Here is a 20651-nt window from a genome sequence, read left to right on the forward strand (position 1 = left end):
CCTATGTACATATTCCATTAAAAACCAGACTGATTCTGATTCTGATTAATGTAATGTTATACAGTGGAGGAAATCAGTATTTGATCCCTCGCTGATTTTGTAAGATCATCCACAAACAAAGAAATGAATGGTCTTTAATTTTAATGGTGGGTTTATTTTAACAGGAGAGAGACAGAATATCAAAAAGAAAATCACATAAAACAAAAGATTTTAATTATTTTGCAATTCATTGAGTTGAATTTGACCCCCTATCAAAACATTACTTAGTACTTTGTGGTGAAACCCTTGTTGGCAAGTACAGAGGTCAGACGTTTCTTTTAGTTCATCACCAGGTTTGTACTCCACTCCTCTTTGCAGATCTCTCCATTATGGGCAAGATCAAATAACTTTCTAAGGACATCAGGGACAAGATTTTAGGCCTGCACAAGGCCGGAATGGGCTATAAGACCATTGGCAAGAAGCTGGGTGAGAAGGAGACAACTGTTGGTGCTATATTGGAATATGGAAGAAACATAAAATGACTGTCAATCTCCGTCGGCTCCATGCAATATTTCACCTTGTGGGGTATCAATGATCGTGAGAAAGGTGAGGGATCAGCCCAGAAATACACGGGAGGAGCTTCTTAATGATCTCAAGGCAGCTGGGACCACAGTCACAAAGAAAACCATTGGTAACACACTACGGCGTAATGGATTAAAATCCAGCAGGGCCTGTAAGGTCCCCCTGCTCAACAAGGCACATGTACAGGCCCGTTTGAAGTTTGCCATTGAACACCTGAATGATTGGGAGAAGGTGATGTGGTCAGATGAGACCAAAATTGAGCTTTTTGGAATCAATTCAACTCGCCGTGTTTGGAGGAAGAGGAATTCAGATTATGATCCCAGGAACACCATCCCCACTGTCAAGCATGGAGGTGGAAGCATTGGGCTTTGGGGTTGTCTCTCTGCTAAGGGGACAGGTCAACTTCACCACATCGAGGGAAAGATGGACGGGGCCTTGTACCATGAAATCCTGGGTGACCACCACTTTCTCTCAGCCAGGAAACCTAAAATGGACAGGTCTTCCAGCACAACGATGACCCAAAACATACAGCCAAGGCAATGAAGGAGTGGCTCAAGATCATGGAGCGGCCTCGCCAATCTCCAGACCTAAGTCCTATCGAAAATCTGTGAAGGGAGCTGAAGCTTTGAGTTGCCAAGCGACAGCCTCGAAACCTTAAAGATTGTGGTCCAAAATTAAAAGTAATGAAAAAAAGTAATGTTTTGATAGGGAGTCAAATACTTATTTCACACAATGAATTGCAAAATAATTAAAAATATTTAGTTTTATGTGATTTTCTGGATTTTCTTTTTGATAATCTGTCTCTCCCTGTGTAAGCGGACCTAGACCGGAAGTTCCAATTAACGCTGTTTTTTAGTGTGTATCTGCGTCATTACCTTGCGTCATCGTCCTGCTCGGGGCAGTAGTCTGGGCACATCCGGTTGCGTACATTGAACCACAGAAGAAGAATGGAGGTGTTTCACGAGCAACAGTGTCTTCTGACTCCGGGTCAAAGTCATAAAAGGGACTGTGGCGAGGAGTCGTGATGAAACTATTTTTAAACATTGTTAAAACAATGTTTTGATAATGAGTAGCAGTGCATCCACCGCTCCAGAGGGGGGAGCTGCGCTAATAAGAGCGGGAGTGCTGAATATGGCCAATCACAAGACAGTTCAGAAAGGCTCTAGGATGGCTGGCCAATCACAACACACTCTGTCTTCTGGGGGTGAGATTTATGTCTGAAATATTGAGGCTCAGCACAGCGTCAGAAAAGATAGATTCTTATCGGCTCGTTTACAGCAACTAGGAGGTTTTTGACCATAAAAACAAGTTAATGTATGTAAGTAGACCTCCATAACTCACATATATGTGCAACAGGACCACTATATATGAGCTTTAAAATAAACCTACCATTAAAATTATAGACCGTTCATTTCTTTGTTAGTGGATGATCTTACAAAAGGATCAAATACTTATTTCCTCCACTGTATTCATTGAAAAAAAAGTGATTTTCCTTCAAAAATAAGGACATTTCAAAGTGACCCCAAACTTTTGAACGGTAGTGTATGTTTTTACCTGTGTTAGTGTGGATGCAGATTTCCTCTAATGGACATGATGAAAACAGGGCTCTTGATGTATGGATGTAGCCTGTGTGTTGGTCTGCAGACTCACCAGGGCGTTGAGGCGGGTACGTGCGTTCACGGCATGCTTCAGAGCCAGTCTGATCATTGATGGCACTCTTAGAACAACGGCCTCCATGTCCTGCTCTCCTCTCATGGAACCAGCCAGCTTCCCCAGTCCATCTACGTAGCTCCTCCAGTGAGGCTGGACCTCGGCCGCTCCTCCCAGACAACCGTGCATCACTGCCTGACAGAAGCCTTTGCAGGCTGGTGGGCCCAGCATGCTTTGGCAGTACGGGCAGTACCACAGCCTCAGCAGCCCCCGGCTGCAGTCACGGCTGGGCCGCAGGTGGTCAGTTGTGTTGACAACCTCAATGCCCAGGTTCAGCGCCTGCAGGAAGACTCGCGTGGCCAGCAGGGAGCGAGACAGACGGGTCATCATGAGTTTGGGATAAGGGCCAAATGCTACCGAGTCCTTCCAGGCTCCTCTCACACACTCCTCAGACGCAGAGGACACACTGCCTCCCAGGAGACGGCGGTACGTGAGGGGGAAGAGGCGACCGAAGAGCACTGCCACCATGTGGTCCACTGAGGAGTCTGAGCCAAGGATGTAGAGCGCCATGTCCAGGAAGAACTGCCCAACGGAGCTCTGGGCTGCACTGCCAAGACCTGGGAACTCTGACTTCAGCATGGACAGAGTGGAGTTACGGCCATGACGCAGCACCAGGTCAAAAGCCTCTGCAGGAAAGAAACAAAGACGAAAAGTCAGGTTAAGTCCAAAGAAAGGCAAACTTTAGAATGCTGTTGTGTTCAGTAAGTGACAATACGTCTCAGTTATCACACAAACTGCACCAAGCTGTCAGAAATAGGAAGCAATTTAGCTCCAAAACATGAAACACTCAAATAGATAAATTTTCCCCAAACACACAACTCTTCCCTAATGGTGTCAGTGCCTGAGAAACATCCCACGCTTTCTCTTTCCCTTTGCATGGTTTTTAATCAATCTGTTGTTTTCTGACACACACACAAGAAAAAACACAGAGAACAGACATCCGCAATATTGCAATAAGGAGTGATGATTTGAAATATGATGAAAACAAAGCTTCTCCCACAGATGAAAAGCAAGATTTGGGGTTTTACCTTTCAATACAACAAAAGAGCAGACAAGAAAAGAGCTCAGGAAAGAGAATATATTAGTCCATCATGTGGGAGAGGCTGAGCCATTAGGATGGCTTGTTTTCAAGAAACAAAAGGCACAAGAGGAAGTGGTGCGTGGCCGTTGTGAGGAGGGAAAATAATCAGTGGCATTTCAAGGCACAAATTGAAGTCTTATCACCAAGGTAGCACTAGAAGCGAAAGCTCCATCATCAACCCGATAGCAAAATAAGTGAGGACACAACAACATGGGGATTTAAAGCTCCATTACTGAACTTAGCAGGGAGCATCAGAGAGAGTCGGTGAAATGAAGCTGTGGACAGAAGAGCAGCTAAGGATGCTGAAATCCTATTTATACCACAGCGAGTCTTCCACATCACTTTGTTGAGTGTGATGCCCCAGCTGTTTCATGAGGTCGGAGGGGGGGGGGGAGCAGGGGGACATTAGAGGAAGTGATTGGTTCGTGTGTTACAGCAGCATTCACCATTTTATCTCTGTTATTTCATTTTTTTTTCTTGCATGGATGGTTTAATTTGTTTTTCTTCATGTTTCGTTTAGGTCAAATGAAGCTTGTCAGCCCTCACAAGGATTTGGGTCCTTGGACGACACTGAAATACAACGTGATATAGCTCCGTCTCCTTTGTGTGGGGAGATATGATGAGGTTTTATTGAGTGTGATTTCTACATGATAAAATAAGGAGCAGAACATCACATCACAAACAAAAAGTTGCAGACCTTTGTGCACACAATGACAGACTGTATGTACCTGAACCAGACAATGCTAATGGTTGTGTGATTGGCATTAACCCAGACTGAAAACACCTTTGCTCCTTGAAAGCCATCCAAGAATATTATTTATTTATTATTTATTTTCTCTCAGTGTTCGACTGAATGTTTAAGGACTTTTGTCTCAGCAACAGTGAGATTGTTAATGAACACTTTTAGTTGTTACTTTGATCTAAAGCAGGCAATATGGCCAAAAATGGCATGTCATCATGATGAAACATACATTTATTATTGTAAAATTCATTATAGATAGAACATTTATATAACCTTTTTTATATTGTTATTTAAAGGGACACTATGTAGTATTTATGGGTTTATATGACCCAAAATCCACTTTTTTATACATATTATGTGCTCTTACATTGTCTAGTCGTTGTATAATATTCTTTGTTTCATTTTCGTAGTGTTTCAAAAAGTCATGTAAAATAACATGGTCGCGGGCCGCTACTGCATTGCCACGACGCCATGTTTCTACCGGAGCCTGTAAGGACAAACGCGAGAGAACAAATCAAGCGTCACTTTACTTGTAGCGGAAGTCCCGCCTCCTCTCTCTCCTCTTCCTCTGCTACGGCCGCGGTAGCTCGCCCTCTCCCTCACCTCACGAACCTCATCTGCTGACACGGAGAAAGACGACGAGGACGACATTTGACCGGCTGAGGATACCGCATCGCTCAGGGAAGGGAGGGGGTGAGCAGAGGAGCAGTTCTTTGTTGTAAATTTCAGCCTCTCCTCTAGATGGCACTATAAACTACTTACTTCACCTTTAAGAAAATGATACCACAGTATATATTATTATTGGACTATCACCCAGCCCTACACTGATCTGTTACTGTAGATCATGTTCTTTTATTCATTCAATGAAGCCTTTCTAATCTAATCTAATCTAATCTAAATCACACATTACTTCATCGTATCTGTATGACCTAATGTACTGACTCCATGGCATCATGGTGACATCACTGTCAGGATCAGACGCCTATTTTCAATCGATATTTGCTGTGGGTCACACCTGTAAGGACGCTGAGACACCATGAATCAATAGAATTTTGAACTGCTTATGGTGACATTACCTCATCACTTTATCAATATCAATTTACTGACTTAACAATGATGAAACAAAGCATCATCCCTGAACTGAATGTCCAACACTAACCTTCTCAGCCACCAGTTCCTGAGATATTCCATTCTGTCTAATTAAAGACCAGGTTTTGGTCTCCGTGAGGACTACTGGTCCTGACAAGGTCAGTGATTATGCCAGAAAGGTAACAAATACAAGCACACACACCAGTAGCTCATGATAGCTGATGTATAAAGAAAAACTGTGTCGGCCCGACTTAAACTCTCCATTTCAGCACATCAAAGAATCATATTTTAATACTTTAATCATTAACGGGAACATCTCACCGGGAGGTTGTCTCTATGGGATTTATGTCTCTATGAGAGGAGGAGGAGGAGGAGGAGGAGAAGGAGGAGGAGTTGAATTTTAACATCACCTGCATTGGTCCTCGCCTACAGCAGGGTTTCCTCCTCTCCTGTAGCAACATCGTATCTTAAAGTAAATCTCTCTAAGTGTTTGTGCTACTTTGTCCTTCAAATTCACTTAAATACATTTTTAAAAAAAACCTTTAATAAGCTGAATGAATAGGCTGTTTTAATCTTAACTTATTACTACTTCGTTTTGATACATTATGAGTTTTTTTATTTGTTTGCACTTAAGCAAACTGACAACACTGAAATGTTGCCATATTAACCATTAGTGAGTTCTGTTCTATAATGAACCAAGGAAAATACTGGACATTAATGATGTTGAAGGAAATACTCAAACATATATGTCTGTTCAATTAATCAGCAGATAAATGGATCATATCACTACATGTGGGTCCATATTTGACTTATTTGAGTGCTTTTTGCTTTTTCCCTCATAATGCTGCCTTCACAGAGCACTTCTCGTAATTTCTTGATGTCTAAAACGAAAGCTCAGAATAATAAGTGTGTGCACAAAGAGCACAGTGAGCGTTTCATTCATCTACCTCGCCCTGTAATGTGATTTATGTCCGAAAGAGGCTGAAAGGAGAATGCAGGCATTTCACAATAATGTCAATACATGACTCTGGGAGCTGCGATCTAAGGGGAAGTCACATCCTCAAGAGTCAAACATGTTCGAATGGTGGAAATATTGGGATCATGTCGTTTAACGTGGTTTATGACAACAATCCAGCTTCAGGGTTAAGAAAGAGAGATGACAATATTGTATATTGTATCATAACGTACCTTAAATCTCAAATCAGGTTTAAGTTACATCTTATATCAAATAGTTTTGTCAAAGACCATGCCATTTACAAAATATAAAATAAATACTGCAATTATTTTCCTTGTCTTGAAGAAATCAAATACATTTCTAAATCAAATCTGTGATAATGATGAGGAGTTTTGCTGCACTCTTATACAAACTAGAACTCAGTTTCCTTCAGGCTGTATGTCTTGATTTAAATGTATATTTTTAAGCAAAATATTTTTAGTTTGCATATTCACTGTGAGAATCTTTACTGTGTTAACCACATATGCTACCACAAAGGATACAGTTCAGCAGAATTTACATAGTGCAGGGTTGAGCAGGCCATTAATCCCCACACTACTTCAGTGGGTAATCTCTGGCACACAGTGAGTGTATAAATATACGAAACAGAGAGGAAAACAGCTTGCTTGCATGGAGAAAGAGTTCCTGAGTGAATAAAGGTTAAGGCAAAAAAAAACATTTGAGGGTGTTTGGGTGAGTCAGAGAGAGCGAGGATGCTGGGGGAGCAGCGAACATCTGTTTAGATCTTCGGGCTGCGGCCGCCCTACTGTGTCAGCGGAGCCCTTCCCTGTGTGATCAATGAGCAGACAGATGTGCAGATTGCCAGTCGAGACAGGGAGACAGAGAGAGCGAGGAGAGGAGACACGCCCTCACAAAGACGCACAGAACATTTCTGGTTAGATACAAGCCCAGGCTTCTTCTTCTATTTGGGTATTGACTGGAATTTGAAGGCAGTGAGAAAATACTCATCCCTCTGCCTTTTTTGTTTGTTTCTATGGAAGGCTCTTACGTCAAACCCCTGTAATTCAACTAGTACCTGTAGTATCTCTTACACCACAAAGAGGAGAGGCACTTTGTAATGGTAAAGATAAAGACAAGAGGGCTCTTCATGAATGCGATTCAATGGCTCTAAGTACCAGGGTCATGATAAGAACCAATGTGAGTCCATTTCCTGTGCATGCTGCTCGCTCCCTTTCATCAGTGAAAGCCTGAGCGGGATCAGGTATCCTCTAATGGAGGGAAGAGGCGCTGCATGTCAGGGACCTGTGACATTCTGGATACGACTGCAGCAGGTCAAGAGCACACATTACCAGAGCAGCAGCAGCCCACAGAAACATACTGGGTCATGGTAAAATTAGCTGTAGCATTTATTTTGTCAGTGTCACAGATGGAGGCAGAGGACAGACTGCTGGAAAAGTAGACTTCCTCTGAGACTAAAGGATTTTCACAGACAGGTCAGTGGTACACGGCACACGGAAATGTCTCTGCATCTCCTCATTTACCTCCGTCCACCTGCTTTACAGCCAGATAATGTTCACTCCAAGGATTCTGAGCATCTCAGCTTCCTTGGGCACTCGAATATAGAAATCAGATACATTTAAGGTCCAGTGTGTAACATTTAGGTAGAAACCAAATATACTACCCACTAAGTATGTTTGCATAAGTGCATAATTGATTTAATTTCTTAGCCTTAGAATAATCCTGTACTTTAGGTCAGGGCCTTGTTTTATGAAGGCTGCCATAACATGCATTTAATATTTTAAAGTGGAGGTTTAAGAAGAATTATATACTTTATTTATATAGTATGCAAAGGCAAACACTGAAGCAAAAAAGATTCTCCATAAAACGTGTCTTCCCCTCATTTATGCAGCAGTCCGCGTGAACCCTACACGAACAGAACACGACCACACCTCCAGTTTGAGTCCATGCTGGCTGTGCACGCATCCACACCCTTGTTTTGGTGAAATCCGACCACAAAGAAGATGAGAGAAAGAGAGACGATAACCATGGTAAATTGCTTGAGATTATTTGAGGAGGTTCGATGGTACACACTCATTTAGAATCAGTGCTCAAAGAAAACAAGGACCTACAAACTGACATCTCTGCTACTGAAAAGGAATGTGAGCTCGACTGCATGCGTGGAACACTAGACTGACACGGACCCTGGAGTATAATAGGAACTGCGTTCTTGTACGTGATAAGTATGACCCAATTCTTTCAGTTTGGACCTTTAAATGAACCCCAGTCTTTATTATTATTATTATTCATTACATTTCTAGAGCGGTTTTTCGAGACACCCAAAGCGCCTTTACATATTACCCATTATTAATTAACACATTCTCACTGGTGGTGGTAAGCTACGTGTAGCCACAGCTACACAAACCGTGGGCCCAGTCTTATATCATCATATACATTTTTTCGTCTGCATATCAAGTCATTAATCAAACACACCAATTACACAATGATCACTGGCTGCAGATTTCAGGTTAAATAAAAGAAATCTAATAAATCTGTGAGACAGCGAGGTCACTTATTTCTGACGCCTTTAAACTCTGTGAGACTTCAGCCCCGACATCAAACAGGCTTTTTCATGTAATCTATGAGCAGCTTGTCAAATGGACATATTTGATGTTCATGAGGCCATCACACTGGGTGTTACATAAGACAACTCTGCGGCTCACAACACACCGAACTGATGGACTGACCGCTGACTGTGGCTGAACGTGTCCCGCAAAGGCAGACATGCACACTCATCAATCACAAGCCTGCACCCATTATCCCCAGGAGAGGCAAACATCAATAAATTAAGCAGCCAATGAGACTAATCCATTTGGCTGATGGAGTGTCACCTCTAGCCGCCACAGAGACAGATGGAGCTGCTGCCACCTGGTCCTTGTGACAAAACTGTAACTGTCCAGGACACAGAGAGGGGGACTAGCAGGGCGGCTGCAGTAAAAAAGAGTCACTTTTAAACTTGTTGATCCAGCAAATGTGGACTTTATGTCGCAGAGGTCTAATCATGCAAGAAGAAGCTGAGTTTTACATTTTTGAGTACAATATGCAGATGTTCAGAAGCAGGCACACATTACTCCCAGCAGCCTCTGCGTTTAAATGTTCAGTTATAATTTCACGAGCCCTGTGTCTAATAAAAATAAACTCTGTTGTTTTTTTCCTGACACATTTCAATCAGCCCTCTCTAAACAACCTGTCCCAGGTAACCTGAGATTTGCTCCACCTGACCGGCTGCTCTTTCGGGACCAGTGGTGTGCGTTTGAGTGTGGATGCCTGGGGATTATGGGACGGCAGTAGCGGCAAAGGGCAGGGTGGGGTTGGCTGTTTCCAGGAATAAAACAGACAGGATGCTGGTAAGGCCCACTTAGCATCACCAGCAGACCATGAGGGCCAATGGACAGCAGGGCGGAAATGAGTCATGTATTAGGTTACTCCATCTGTTAGAGAGCACTCACACACACATGCACACACACACACACACACACACACATATGCAGACACACAAACAAACACAATGCAGTCACACAGCGCACAGCAGTAGCCAGGTGGTGATAGTGTAGGTGAACATTTGGCAAACCTTAGTGGGAGGGCAAGGTGTATGGACTATAGACACACACACACACACACACACACACACACACACACACACACACACACACACACACACACACACACACAATGAAAATGCATTACCTGTTAATCACGTACCATTAACATTTTCTCAGTCTCACACAGGAAGTCACAGTGACTTTGATTCATTCAGACAATATCACACTTCTGTTCTGAAGCTTTAATGATCATTTGGTTAATATTCTAATTTCCACTCGTTGTAGGACTGAACTGAACAAACAACAGAACAAGACACATGAGCAGTTCAATTATTTGACAGATTGTAATCAGGATGCCAGATGATCTTAACATCTTCAGTTGACACTGAAAATTCGCAAAAACGCAGCATGTCTTATTATAAGTCGTCTTCTTCTGGCTGCTCCCAATTTGGGGTTGCCACAGCAGGTTTTTTTTCTATCTGCATTGTGATTTGGAAATTTGGTGACAATCACTAATAGAGCTGAAACAAGGAATTGATTATTAATCGTTTATTAATAAATTAATCATCAACTACTTTGATAATCTATTAAACGGTTTGAAGCTTTTTTCATTATTAAAACAAGATTTCTGCTTTCAAGTTTTAGCTTCTTAAATGTGAATATTGTCTTCGTTTCTTGGCTCCACATAACAAAGAAATCATTAAAACTGAAAAAACAAGACATTCGAGAAGAAACACTGATGAACTTAAAAAAAAAAAATAAAAAAAAATTCTGATATTTTATGGACCAAACTATAAATCGATTAATCCATTAACAAATCGACAGATTAATCGATTATGAAAATGTTCGTTAGTTGCAGCTCTAATCACTAATTGCTGCAAGTAAAAGGTCAAAATTGAACATCAAAAAAACAATTAACCAACTGTGCCACACGGTGAAGTAACTGTGTATTGCAGATCCCCACTATTGTTCCAAAACTAGAAGAACACATCAATGTTCCACATATTCTCCCCAGGCGACTCTTCCATTTTGGCTTGAATATGTCACTTTGGATATCTATATATTGCAAAACCCATGACCTCATTAAATAGACCCAGGTATAATGAGCCAGAGCAAATTTAACTCCTGTCTCCTTGTTTCCTCATTTAAAAAAAAAAAACAGGAAGTCCGTGCATAATACTGTGGTTCTAGCTGATACAGAATATGCCAGACTGTTTCCTCTGCCTCCATATTTCTGTCCTTCAACGCCAACTCCATTGATCTCTGGAGCTGAGGTCCTTGCCGAGGTCAAAGTGAAGTCATGCTCTATCTCCAGCAGGCAAACTGGCACTGTCTGAGGGCACGGTGTAGCAAAAAGAGGACACACTGAGTTGGGAAGGACACAAGGGCAAAAGAGACCTGGAAAAAAAAAACACGGCAGAGAGCTGGAGGGGTGGAAGAGGAGGAGAATGAGGAGGAGGAGGGGGTTTGTGAATAGTGCCAGAACGTGTGGAGAGAAACATTCAGCAAGGCAGTCTTTGAAGCTCCATTCAAAGGCAGCTGGAGTCATGCAATGCCAGAACTGTGAGACACATCGCACACCTCTCGCCAAAACTCAGCCACGGGTGAGAGATGAGCTGACACTCCAATCAAACGCTCGCCTGGCAGACCGAAGTCCACATACAGTAGATGCATCTGCGCGCTCTGAGGAATCCTACCACTCCGAGAAGTGATACTTGAGTGAAATGCTTTTCCAATAATGGATTACTTTCCGGCACACAGACCGAGACATAGAGACAGGACACACAAACACAGACCAATACACACACACACACACACGCGTGCACACAAGCGGAGCTCTTGTTGCTCTCCGGGGTTGTGATTTGAGGATGAGGATAAAAAGCCTGCAGCCCATCCAGAGATGAGAGAGGTCATGATGAACACAGCTAGTACACTGTAGTCCTCTCTAAATCAAGAATCCTAGCTCTGTTAATTCAATATGCATATTTAAGTAGGTCCTGTGGTTTAACATGAATCCTCCCACTCATTCACCCTTAGTCTGTCTTTAATTCTCACACTGTAACCATGCTGAAAGCCTCACAGCACATCACAACCATGCATCGGCTCGGTTTCACATCGCCACTTTCAAACACAAACAAATGGTATCGGAGAAATATTTGCACTGCAAATGCTAAAATGGCAAAAAGACGAGTCTCTTCACTTTTTTTGCAGTCAGCCTTGGGAAACACAGGAAAGATAAAAGTGCAATGGACTGAACTACGGTGAACTTACTACAGAAAAGCAGCGAGGGGGAAAGGGGAGTGTTTTTTTTCAAATTACTTGAAACAGATGGGTGCACAGTGTGAGATGAAGAGCGACACAAGGAGTGTGAAGAGAGAGAGAGAGTGAAACACAGGAGGGATAGTTGGAGAAGCCTTAACTGTGACTGTGAGGCTCCAGAGTTGCAACAAGGCAAAGGAGTGTGAGTGGATTCAAAGTCGTGATTTCTGTGTGTCTGACCTGGGTCAGATCACTCTGCTGCTCTACACACTGATTTTAGTCACTCACTACGTTTACATGCACAGATTAATCAAGCTAAGGCCTTTGTCTGACTAAGACAGACAATCGGACAATTTGCCAAGTCCGAGTATACATGCGGAAGAGGTTTATTGGCCATGTACGTCTGACCCCGCCTCTATAGATATAATTCGGTGTCAAAGACCAGGGTGGACATTTTGGTGCATGCGCCGAAGCCACGTTCGACTCCAGTCTGACTGAGCCTATTCATTCTAAGAGTAATCAGACTATGATGTTAGTCCAATTATGAGCAGCTCGATTTGACTAACTTGCTTACATGACATTAAGAAAACCAAATTATTGTCTTAGGCTGACTAAAGTCGTACTCACACCAGCACTTCTAATTCAAATTCTAGTTTGTTTGCTTGGAAAGTCCTGTTCGTTTGGGGAGGTGTGCAATTCAACTGTGATCCTCACTAAAGAAGTGATCTCTGGTCCGCAGAAAACACAGGTCTCGGTCTACAACGAAGCACACAGTACTTGTACGGACTACAGTGCAGGGCATTGTGGGTAAACACAACCAAAACATAGGCGCATGTAGAGCGATTGCCGGGAGAAATAGCTGAGCTCATTGTTGCAGCATTTATGTCGTATGTTCACATAAAACAATAGGATTTGATGAAGCTCCATGTTTTCTCTGATGTGGCGGAAACAGAAGTTGTCCTGCATTAACCAACTGATGAGCGAGTTTTCTTGTTCATTTTTTTTTCATTTATTGTCTACTCCTTCAGTAATTCTTGATGCAGCACTGCCTCAGGCGAGAAGGGGAATACGTTATTCAAAAAAATTGGTTCACTAAAGTGCAGTGTCAAAGCAAACTCGGACCTGTTTCATTTTATGCCACAGAAGGTCTGGACTTCCCAGTACCTTGCTGTGTAAATCATGTGTTACCACCTGGACAACCATAAGACTCCTTCTTCATGTTTGTCTCAACAGAGTGGAGCATACATAAATTACACTTGTTCCAGAATGCAGCAGCAGATACCGTCACTTCAACAGAAAAGAGGAAACACATTATCCTGTTAGAGTTCTTTCATTGTCTCCCAGGACATTTTAAAGTGACGCAATGTAATATTTCAACCTTCAAATACTTTCTCCAACATATTTTGATGGTGCATCAAATCTGTCAAAGCCGGAGCAAGTCTGCATCACCTGCATTGGCTCTATGTAACTTCTGTTTTGTGGTCCATGCCACAGAAAGTACTGCAACATTCTACTTTATGGCATACGTCACAGGACTGACGATGAAGTTGAGCTGGTCTTCAACATGACAATGGAATACAAAGGGCCAATTCCAATTCCTATCTTAACCCTTATCTTAACTGGCCCAAGTGTTGAGGGTTATTTTGTCACTTAGAAATGGGACACCCCTTAAATGCAGATACGTCTTCAGACTGTAGGGGGTAGAATAACGCAAAAGCTGCGTCCAGTCTGTCAACTCCAAAAAAGAAGAAGAAAAACACATTTACGTCACGATTATTTATTACGATCCGTTTTTCAGTCAAGTTATTAGGTTGTCAGTTAGTTATAAGATGATACTCATACAAATACCACAACCACGGACATATTCAGCTGACAGTTACCACACACCACGGCTTATTGAAAAGTAAACGATAGCAAACGATCGCTTGTCCGCACCGGCCGGCTATTGACAAAAGATCGTAAAATAAAAATAAATGTTACGCAACAATGACGTCAGTAATCTATAATATGGGTCTAAACTAAGACCATACAATGGTTTTCATAATTTTTATATCTCTATTAACAAAGAAAATACTTAATTTGTAGCGTACTCGTTTCGCTTTGTTCTGTCAAAACACGCAATGCATTCTGGGTAGCCCTTGCTTCCAAGGGTGGTCTTGGAAAATCTCAATATTGAGGGTGATACAGCCCTTAAACTTGGTCCTCAACTTAATTTCTCTGAGAATCGGGACAGCACTTGCACGAGAGGGAGCGCGCATTTTTGAGATTGAGGGTTAAGATTGAGGGTTAAGCAAGGAATTGGAATTCACCCAAAGTTATAGCAATGTCTCTTATAGTTGACAACATCCTCTGACTCTTCTACACTTGCAGTTGGGGAGCGTGGCAAATAAGTGACAAAGTTGTTGTGGCCCGAGAAGAACCAGTGAAGGAAAAGTGCATCATCATTTACATAAACATAGTCTCAGTTTTTGCTCGTTCATACCAAAAACACAACCCATGGGTTTTCAAACAAAAACATAGCCGGCAGTGTTTTTTCAGTTACAGTGTGAGACTGCTTGAGGATGACTTCCGTGTGTGTGTGTGTGTGTGTGTGTGTGTGTGTGTGTGTGTGTGTGTGTGTGTGTGTGTGTGTGTGTGTGTGTGTGTGTGTGTGTGTGCAATTGTGTTTGTAATTGACTGCCTGAGCCCCTGAGGTTTGAAGGGCATCAATGTCAGTTTCATTACAGAGCAGCAGAGAACAGACCGAGGGCCTCAGTGTTTACTGTATCTCCTCCTTGTGACAAATGCAATTCAAAACACTGAAATGGTGTTTGTTGTGTTTGATGCACCAGATCATTAACTTAAATAAAGGATGGCCTCTGGAAAAAAAAAACTAATGTGCAAACACTTATTGATGTGGAGCTGTGGCGTTTTTTGTTTTTTTTAACAAGCAGCAGCAGATAAAACATATAGGGGAAAAAGAAAAGTAAGGTTTGGTTCAGCAGACAGAAAGTAACTTGACAGTTCAAGTAGAGAAAACATTACAAACCCGGTGGTCAGACACAGGCTGCAAACTGCAGCTCACAGGATATTGTATAGTTGCAACCAAGGAGGGAGGAATCAGGACTAAACGTCATGGTCAGGAGGACAAAGAGGTCAGGCTGAGGTGAAAAAAGATCAGCAGGAAACAACGTAACTAGCCAGAGGCTAATACAAAAACAAGGAGGCAGGAATTGCCTCATGCTGTCTTTCTTTTTTTTTTAGTCGACCAAGTGAGGAAGTGGCAGAGTTTTCAGAGTGAAGATGCAGCACAGAGAGAATCTGGAGTTCGTGAGAGGAAAGGAAGCAGCTGTCTGAAGAAAATAGTGGAAACAGCAACAAGTCGAACAGGGAGTGCAAATCACAAGCTCCCAAAGCCAGATTCCCCAAGATGATAGAGAATGTATCAATGAAGGGCTGTTAACCGATGGATCCCTCAACAAGCTGCCGGCTACTAAAGATGCCAGGAAGAAACAAAGAGGGGAAATGATTTAAGGTTTTACAAGGTTCATTTAAAATGCATTCAAGAACAAATCACACCATCCATTTGTCCATCCATTATCTATGCTGCTTATCCTTTGAGGGTTGAGGGAGAAGCTGAAGGCCATTGCACTCTGAAAATGTCAGCAGCCAATCACATACCACCTGACATACACACGCAAACAAGAGTTCATGAACTCATTCTCACCTATTGTCAATTTAGAATTTCAAGTTATACTAAACCCAATCATCATGTCAGAGAGAACCTGAGAACCTGCACACACACACACACACACACACACACACACACACACACACACACACACACACACACACACACACACACACACACACACACACACACACACACACACACACACACACACACACACACACACAGGGAGAACATACAAACTGCACACACACACAAGTTAATTCTTCATCGTTCAAACACGTACCAGGAGACCTGCACAATACTGCATTGTCTTCTTTCATAATCAATCATACACAGCCATATTCAGCCTGACAGTGTCAAATGTCACTACACAAATAAAGGTGCAGAGTTTCACTGATCTGAAAATAAAAAACAGAACTTAACATGTTGAACAAGATTAAATGGTGTTACTCAAAAGCATTTGGAGGTAATACTGTTTCCCTAATCAATTTCTGCATTAAAATAATTAAAAACAAAGATTAATGTGACATATTTTGAGTTGTGTACAAACATTTGCACTCTTTAAATGCACAGAGATCTGTATTTCAGTTTGCTTGCTTTTTAATGATGTCATCCACTTTAATGTCTGCGATAAATTACGGGGCAAACCCCCTCTGAAACATCAGAGTGAGGAACTCGTATTTCCCCATGAGCCCGTGCTGCTTCCAAATACCATCAAACGTTAGTTATTGTCTTCAGTGAGAGACGCGGAGCAGCAGAAATGACATACGATGCATTTAAATGACACAGAAAGTGATAAGTGTGTTTGGCTTTGCGTGTGATGATGACCAACAAGCAGAAAACTGAGAATACGACGACATCTGCTGACAGATCTATGTCAAACCAGATCATTCTTCCATGTTCCAGTGCTGGGAATAAAGCCTGACCTTACAAATGTTCTTTTCATGTTGTGTGTGATGTGTTTGCCATTTGAGATTCTTACACAACACTGGTCAGATGGAAGGGTGAAGGTCACCATCAATGATACACTTCATAAACAGCCAGTTTTTTTTCAGTTTAACACTATATTTTATTGGACAGGCTTGTCAACAATTAGTCAAAATACATTACTCTTACTCAACGTTGTCATTTTTTACTAAATTTTGACATAAATCAGCAGGTAAACACAGATGTTACTGATCACATTTTCTAAACACACCAATAATTGGTCTGTTTATTACTATTTATTACATAATGCACCTTTAAACACAATTATTGTGTTTAAAGGTGCATTATGTAATAAATCTAAAGCAACTGGTCATAAAATCCTCCTTATATGTCACAGAGACTCAGGAATAATGTTCATATAACAAACTGAACTCACCAACAACAACAGTACAGCCAAAATATTTGCATTAAAAAAAATATTTTGCAGACTGCAAATCATGTTTATTTTTTGAAATCATGTTTTGGCATGTGGCGCCACCTACTGCTGTTTACCAATCATTGCAGTCAGTAGAGTCTCAGCTGCCGAGCAACCACGGGTAGCCAGTTACGTCAGAAAACGACCTAAACCTGAAAGACCTCGGTATTTTGAATTTGAATGTAGTAACCGTTTTTGGCCACATTCTTACATATGGCACCTTTAACCGCTGTTTTCTGTCAAAATGGCTGCTAGGAATACGGTCACTAAAACTAGCTTATTTCCTTATGACGTCATGCTGCTGTGTGTGCTCTCCAAGTATGCAAATGTCTGCCAAACTGATAACACATTAGCACTTTATGAATTAATGTATCTATTTTATTGCTGTTCACCACAACTTGCAATCAGACAGTTGCCAGAGTAGTGGGAAGCAGTGAATATAACATTTTATCAGGTCAGATTTACTACCCCCACATTAAATCAGGTGTTTACTTACAGTGCCGTGCAGTCATGCGAGTTTGAAAATGTGATTGCAACTGTGACGTGGGATTAATTATTCAGACTCAGTGACCAGCTCAATGAATCCCACAGTCAGTCACAGTTTGTCGTTATCATCCAAAAACTTGGCTCCGGTTGCAAGTGGCATGTTGTTGGACATGGTACAACATAGTATTTACTTTCCAGGACTGTTTTTACTGTGGCAGAGTAAAATATTGATATGGCACCATACCCAGCAAATGAGTTTCACAACGCCCCGGTGACTCAACCTACAAGCACAGCAGATGTCCTGGGATTTGGGGATTATATCAGTTTGTGAAACAAAAGAGAGAGACGCTCTCTTGGCTGAAGAACAGAAGGAGGAATTTAAAACGGAAGGACCGTCGACAAAATAAATCCTGCAGTGCCCAAGAGCCCTTTTAATCTTGAGGTAAATATTTCCTCAGGCAGTTGTTGGCAAATTATAGTGAACCAGTACTTCCAATTAACTGTCTAACATACGAGTATACATGTAGTATAAATGTATTTTACTGCTGCAATTTACAGCAACACTGGATTATCTGAAAACTGTCATTACGGTGCATTGAATAATCTCATTTTGATATTCAGCATGAAGGAATTCACTTCCTCAACACAACAAAGGGGGAAATGTTTTAGTACAACTCAGGGCATCAGAGAGGAACGGGATTATAAAACAAAAGCAGGTAATACATGCAGACAGCTTATCCTGTCTCAGACACCTGGCTGAGCCATTAGTCAGTCCCACAAAAATAAAAATAACACGGCAAATGATGTAATAATGATGAAGCCACTGAGAGGCAAAGTATTTGGTGATGCAGGTCGTGAAATGCAGTGTCACTCCTGCTCTCCATCAGCAGTGATAAACTGAAGAAGCCATATATCCAGCAGAGTAATAAATGCAGCGGAGAATAATCTGTGCTTATTCTCCATTGTTGAGGTAAGTCAAGCAGAACAGCACAGAAATAAGTGGCTGAGATGTTTAGGAATTAGGACGCCTGCACATAGACCGTGGCAATCTGATGATCACAAAAACATTAGGGCTGAACGATTTTGAATAAATATCTAATTGTGATTATTTTTTAATGCTAAATTTTACATCATTTAATATAATCTCATTTTCCTTTGAATAACATATTTGAAACCATTACCGTGTGGTATTTGTGCAGAAACAAAGATGGTTTCTTTAGTCTGTAGAATATGATGTGTATAGGTCAGCACAATCTAAAATGGTCATTTGACACATCTTTAGCATGGCTACATGAAACTGCTGTGACTGCGTTGTTTTATATGTGATGTAAACACACAAACTAGTGACCAGTAAAGCAGTTATTTACAGTGTAACTGAATCATTAGAATCAGCTCATTCAAAAAGATTAATTCAGTTCTGAAAGGGTTGTGATTCGACTCTCAATCGGCGTCTTTCAGCAGTGACGTCACTAAATAGATTCCTCTGTTAAATATTGAGATTTTATTGAGATGTTGAAGATTAACGCACGTTTTCAGGGTTTTTAAGTCTTTTTTAACTGATCTACAGTTCGGCATTGTTCAGTTTGATTCCTGTGTCTGACGTTGTGCTCGTGACTCTTCTAGTGACGACACTCTCTGACCAATCAGTGGCCAACAGTCTGTTGACGTCACATTTTAATATCAGCTCAGCTCACTTTGAACTACACCAGATCAGGGATAAAAATAAAAAAACACCAGGTACTATCTCTAATCGAAAAGCAAAAAAAAAAAAACGATTAGAGTCAAGCTGTGCTGAGTCGAGTCGTTCTGGAATTGTGTTTAGTGGAAAACTGCCATTTGGCTTTAGGAAATATTACTGTATTGAAATTTTGATAAAATTTCTATTCATTCAGCCCCAATAAACATGAATACAAACTACTGAGGTTTCGCCAAGTAAACACCAACCTCACACGTTCATCAATCCTACTACCAGGACACACTGCTCATGCATGTGAATGCACTTGTCTAACCAGCAGTTACCACAGAACTGATGCCATAAACATGTTTGACATTTTAAATGTTTTCACTGAGCCTTTGGGTTCATTAATTAACATAATTGCATCTTTTTTTAACCAGCCACAAACTGGAATTGTGAAAAAATATTTTCGGGCACAGCGTCTTCCCACAGTCTTGACAACACCACGGCAATTTCTGGCAACCAGTGCAGGTTCAGTGCAGAGGCAAAGGGCAGATGAATACACTTTGTTAACAACATGAATAAATAAGTCTCACGACTCTGATCATGGACGTACATGAAGCTGCATGTTAATGTGGTGAGTCCACACAGGAGGCATTTTTTTCAGGCATCAGGCTGCAAATGTGATGCAGCAGATGTGCTGTCAGTTTGATCAATCCACCTGTCTGTGCACACCATATATCTGCATGTGTTTTATTTGCCTTATCGTGGGTAACCTCAAATCTTGACTTGACTCTTAACTCATTCGCTGTCATTGACGTCTATAGACCTTAATTAGCTTCCGAACGTCCACTGACCGTGAGGTCTCCGAAAAGGACGAAGTGAAGCGGTGAGAGACGCATTTCTCGCGTTTTCTCAGTTTTTTGGTGAAATGAGCCTATATTTTAATGCCGATTACTAAAGAATGGAAAAAGGTAGAAACAAACTTTTTTTCCCAGATGAAAGAAGAAAGTCTATTCTTTTGGTAGTTTCACTGTTTACATAGTCATAGCTCAATATCTGTGGGTCTTGAAAGATTAGTGCCAACGACCGGCAGTATGGGACTCTCTGCTCCTCTGCAAATTAGTTAAAAAACAAAGTATTTTATCCTTAACGACAAACTTATGACAACCTTAAAAACACATACACACGTCATGACACATTTGACACACATGAACATTTGGGTTGTAAAGAAATAAAAAACAAGGCAATCAGAGATGGCAGACTTCACCCCATTCACCTCCGTCGGCCTCTGTTGGTCATAATTGGCAAGTGCAAGTGCAGAAGCACAAACAGAGACACAGAGACACTAAAACAATACTTCCTACCACTCCATGGGGTGAACTGATAAATGGAAATAATATCTCTTTCCGACTTTAT

General features: G+C 41.5%; 1 protein-coding gene across 1 annotated transcript in view; it reads right to left on the reverse strand.

Moving 5' to 3' along the window:
- gpc3 (glypican 3) overlaps positions 1-20651 on the reverse strand; it is a gene marked incomplete at both ends in the record, with an annotated part of 119971 nt that overhangs the window by 46044 nt on the left and 53276 nt on the right. Inside the window, one exon of the mRNA XM_083890724.1 lies at positions 2212-2897. Coding sequence (XP_083746850.1) covers positions 2212-2897 — 686 coding nt within the window. The remainder of the gene's footprint in view (positions 1-2211; positions 2898-20651) is intronic.

Source organism: Microchirus variegatus (genome assembly GCF_963457635.1).
Source record: "Microchirus variegatus genome assembly, chromosome: 6".
Classification (NCBI taxonomy): Eukaryota; Metazoa; Chordata; class Actinopteri; order Pleuronectiformes; family Soleidae; genus Microchirus; species Microchirus variegatus.